Source organism: Ammodytes marinus (assembly GCF_949987685.1).
Source record: "Ammodytes marinus genome assembly, contig: scaffold_93, whole genome shotgun sequence".
NCBI lineage: Eukaryota > Metazoa > Chordata > Actinopteri > Uranoscopiformes > Ammodytidae > Ammodytes > Ammodytes marinus.
This window is the reverse complement of record NW_027648209.1, coordinates 74,992-79,991: the sequence shown is the minus strand read 5'-3', so window position 1 is coordinate 79,991 and position 5,000 is coordinate 74,992. Positions and strand designations below refer to the sequence as shown.

Genomic DNA, 5,000 nt, shown 5'->3' with positions numbered 1-5,000 from the left:
ATCTATCTATCTATCTATCTATCTATCTATCTATCTATCTATCTGTCTATCTGTCTGTCTATCTATCTATCTATCTATCTATCTATCTATCTATCTATCTATCTATCTATCTATCTATCTATCTATCTATCTATCTATCTATCTATCTATCTATCTATCTATCTATCTATCTATCTATCTATCTATCTGTCTATCTGTCTGTCTGTCTGTCTGCGAGATTATGTAAAAAAAAATCATAATTAAATACAATTATTCGGGGGCACCCTTAGCTCAGTTGGTAGGGCGTCCCCCCCCATGGGCCTCGGCCAGCAGCAGACCCGGGTTCGATTCCAGCCCGCGGTCGTTCTCTGCATGTCACTCCCCTCTCTGCACCATTTCACCTCGGTCTCTACACTATCAATAAAGCATAAAAATGCCAAAAAAAAAAAAAAAAAAAAACGATTATTCATTGATTTGAGAACTTCCTGAAACTATCAAAACTTTTAAAGGGACACTGTGTAATGTGACATCATCAAGAAAGTTCTAGAATGCAACGCTCCCTGGGTAACCCCAACCCTGTAGAATAATAACAGAAGCTACAGTGGCCTTCAAGGACAAGAACAATTCTATTTTAAGCAATGCACCTGATGACATTCCAAAAACATGGATTCCTCCATACGACTTGCCCGCTCAATGGACAAAATGTAATATTAATATTTGTAATTCTCCGCTCAGGAGGATAATTCCGATTATTGGCAATGAGGACATATTTATGAATGAGGATATTGATTTGAGCTAATTAATTACTTAAAATGTTACACAGTGTCCCTTTTAAGGTGGAGATTTTGACAATAAGCGTTCTCCTGAATCACTGACTCCACCTTGTAATCCGTCTGACTCATTCCAGACACAGTGGAGGTGGATTTGGCTTCATTTGCATTAACTGAAATAAACAACAGAGTTTTAATTTCAATTATTTGCTCAGCCCTACTGTGAGGCAGAGTTGGCTTGTTTTAAACAGCTCACCGTCAATGTGTGTGAGACAGACTGTGTGTGTGCATTATTTTTAACTGTGTTTCCATCCTCTCTCCCTCTCCCTCCCTCCCTCCCCCCTCTCTCTCTGTCTCTCTCTCCCTCTCTGTCTGTCTGTCTCTCTCTCTGTCGCTTCCTCCCTCCCTCCCTCCCTCTCTCTCTCTCCCTCCCTCTCTCTCTTCCTCCCTCTCTCCCTCCTCCCTCTCTCCCTCTCCCTCCTCTCTCTCCCTCCCTCTCTCTCTCTCCCCCTCTCTCTCTCTCCCTCTCCCCCCCTCTCTCTCTCCCTCTCCCTCTCCCTCTCTCTCTCCCTCTCTCTCTCCCTCTCTCCCTCCCTCTCCCTCCCTCCCTCTCTCTCCCTCTCTCTCCCTCCCTCCTCCCTCTCTCTCTCTCTCTCCCTCTCTCCCTCTCTCCCTCCCTCCCACCTCCCTCTCTCCCTCCCTCCCCCTCTCTCCCTCTCTCCCTCCCTCTCTCCCTCCTTCTCTCTCTCTCTCAGTGTGACCTCAGAGTTTATCCGTCCCATCCATCAGAGCGACATGGAGAAGTCCATCAGCAAGATGAAGAAATCCAAGATGGCCGGAGGACACGGAGCCCTGCTACACGCTGCCCTGGACTGAAGAGAGGGACACACACACACACACACACACACACACACACACACACACACACGCACGCACACTCTGTCTCTCTCTCACACACACACACACTCACACACACACACACACTCACTATGTCTCTGTCTCACACACACACACACACACACACACACACACACACACACACACAGACAGACAGACAGACACACACACACACTATGTCTCTCTCTCTCACACACACAAACACATAGAAAGAGAGACAGTCTCACTCACACACACAGTCTCACTCACACACTCACTATGTCTCTCTCACACATACACAGACAGACACACATAGAAAGAGAGACAGACACGCAGTTACACACACACAGACAGACACACACACACAGATACACACACACACACACAGACACACACACACACAGATCATCACCACCTCAGCGCTGCGGGTTTGAATCCCGCTCCGCCGTCTGTGTCTAAACTTTGTGCCACTTCTTGTTCTGGTCCGTTTGTGTCTTTGATTCAAAATGTCTCTTCATCGGACTGTACATACAAATATAAATAAACTGACCCTGCGTTCCTAATCACATACTCTTTCTTTTTACTACATACTAAAGTACAGAAGAGTTTTAGTCTTTTTACTACATACTAAAGTACAGAAGAGTTTTAGTCTTTTTACTACATACTAAAGTACAGAAGAGTTTTAGGGCCACAGACAGGAGAGAGAAAAAAAAATCAGATAAGGAAGTTTTTTTTCATTATGTCGAGAAATGTCAAGAATAAAGACGAATACTCCAACATGCTATTGGAGTTAATTGGGAATTTATGTATTTTCAGCGTACTACAATTGACTTGCATGAATTGGGACATCCTAAATCTTTTTCTGGCATAGTAAATAGTAGGGAAGTATGGGGATTGGAACGCAGGGTGATTTTTCTTTTCTTCTTAAAGAGACACACACGCTCTAAACACTGGCTCCACACTTCACTGGTATTATCATAGACTCTATTTAAAAAGGGATATTATGTTCATTTTTCATTTTTGCCTCGAAGACGTAAACTTCTAAAAACACGAATATAAAGTCTCCCTAGGGAAGTCAGTCCTAGCCTGGTCCTACCAGACCATAGCCTGGTCCCACCAGATCATAGCCTGGTCCCACCAGACCATAGCCTGGTCCCACCAGACCATAGCCTGTTCCTACCAGACCATCGTACTTCATTTAGCCTGGTCCCACCAGACCATTGTACTTCATTTAGCCTGGTCCTACCAGACCATCGTACTTCATTTAGCCTGGTCCTACCAGACCATCGTACTTCATTTAGCCTGGTCCTACCAGACCATCGTACTTCATTTAGCCTGGTCCCACCAGACCATCGTACTTCATTTAGCCTGGTCCTACCAGACCATCGTACTTCATTTAGCCTGGTCCCACCAGACCATCGTACTTCATTTCATTTGTACAGAAGGTCTGGAATCGGTCAATTGACAAACGTTAACTCACTTGAAGGCGGGTGTCTGTTGAAGTTTAAAACTATTGGATCTGCCCAGTGCCACTCTGGATCTGCCAACCAATCGCATAACGTTTGGTCGTGACGTTATGTCATGTGCCGGCTTCTGACTACAACTGAAACTCAACGTCATTGTTCTCAGCCACTCCCTCTGTTCGCTGATTGGACAGCCACAAACTTGGCTGATTTAATCCGCGAATATACCGCAGACCCAGACTGACTACTGAAGGGAAAATGACAATTGAGCGGAAGTATGTAGGCGGGCGGTGCCAGGCTAATGTCAAACAGTAAATCTGTTGTTTTCACAAAAATATCAATATGAGTAAATGGTGGCTGGAGCTCGATGTTTCCTTATACACAGTGTAAGCCAGGCCCTGTATTGGCTCTAATATAGTTCCTATCATTATTATTTTTTAATTGGGGGGAAAAAATAATGTTTTTTTCTACAATATATTTATTGCAGTTTTGTCTTTTTCTATAAAACTCACACAAACAAACGACTTCACCATCACCACAAGGATCTGACAAGTTTACACTGTAAAAGATGGAGCTGAACATGAAGTGAACTGTTTAAAATTATTTGATTGTTTTTTGTTTTTCTGGGATTTTGATGTTTGAATGTGATGCAGAAAGATTTTACACACACAGACACAGACACACACACACACACACACACAGGTTTACGTGAGAATATATAATCTTCCAAATTTAAACCTTATTTTCCCAATAAGGTTTGTACAAAAATAAATAATTTTTTTAGACTTTAATTTGAATATAAATCCAGATCCGGGTTTTGTTTTTTACAGTGTATTTCTTTTGCCTGTTGATTTGTGAAGAAAAATAAAGATTTGTCCAATGATACATTTTACGTTTGTTTTCGTGAATCATTTAATATCAAATACCTTCGTGGCTGACCCTGTGTGAGGACCCCCTCTGGAGTCTGTCTGTCTGTCTGTCTGTCTGTCTGACCCTGTGTGAGGACCCCCTCTGGAGTCTGTCTGTCTGTCTGTCTGACCCTGTGTGAGGACCCCCTCTGGAGTCTGTCTGTCTGTCTGTCTGTCTGTCTGACCCTGTGTGAGGACCCCCTCTGGAGTCTGTCTGTCTGTCTGTCTGTCTGTCTGTCTGTCTGACCCTGTGTGAGGACCCCCTCTGGAGTCTGTCTGTCTGTCTGTCTGTCTGTCTGACCCTGTGTGAGGACCCCCTCTGGAGTCTGTCTGTCTGTCTGTCTGTCTGTCTGTCTGTCTGACCCTGTGTGAGGACCCCCTCTGGAGTGTGTCTGTCTGTCTGTCTGTGTGTCTGTCTGACCCTGCGCTCTGACCCCCTCTGGAGTGTGTCTGTCTGTCTGTCTGACCCTGTGTGAGGACCCCCTCTGGAGTCTGTCTGTCTGTCTGTCTGACCCTGTGTGAGGACCCCCTCTGGAGTGTGTCTGTCTGTCTGTCTGTACTATGGCTGACCCTGTGTGAGGACCCCCTCTGGAGTGTGTCTGTCTGTCTGTCTGTCTGTACTATGGCTGACCCTGCGCTCTGACCCCCTCTGGAGTGTGGGGACTTGAGAGGGGAGATGAGAAAAGATGAATTTCAATGTAACCATTGACCAATAAAATAAACTTAACTTCTATCAGTAAACCATTGTTAAATTCTGAATTTAAAGTGAAATAAATAACTGGGAGATATTGCAATAAAACGTAATTCTCTCTGTAATTCTACTGATATATACAGTCCCCCTTTTTACACACACACACACACACACACACACAATTTGACACAAAAACCACATTGTGAAAAATGTTTATTAAAGCTTTCCCCATGAAAAACATTTGGCAACGGGAACAATAAGCGCTGAGTGAAACGTAAACAGAGTTGAAAGATAAAAACTGATTTTGGCAAAA

General features: G+C 44.1%; 1 protein-coding gene across 2 annotated transcripts in view; it reads left to right on the top strand.

Moving 5' to 3' along the window:
• atad1b (ATPase family AAA domain containing 1b) overlaps window positions 1-3,978 on the top strand; it is a 13,493-nt gene extending 9,515 nt beyond the window's left edge. For both annotated transcript variants that reach the window (XM_080054804.1, XM_080054803.1), the window contains exon 10: window positions 1,505-3,978. In XM_080054804.1, the coding sequence (XP_079910930.1) occupies window positions 1,505-1,625 (121 nt within the window). In that variant the 3' untranslated portion in view covers window positions 1,626-3,978. The remainder of the gene's footprint in view (window positions 1-1,504) is intronic.
• The last annotated feature ends 1,022 nt before the right edge of the window (window positions 3,979-5,000 follow it).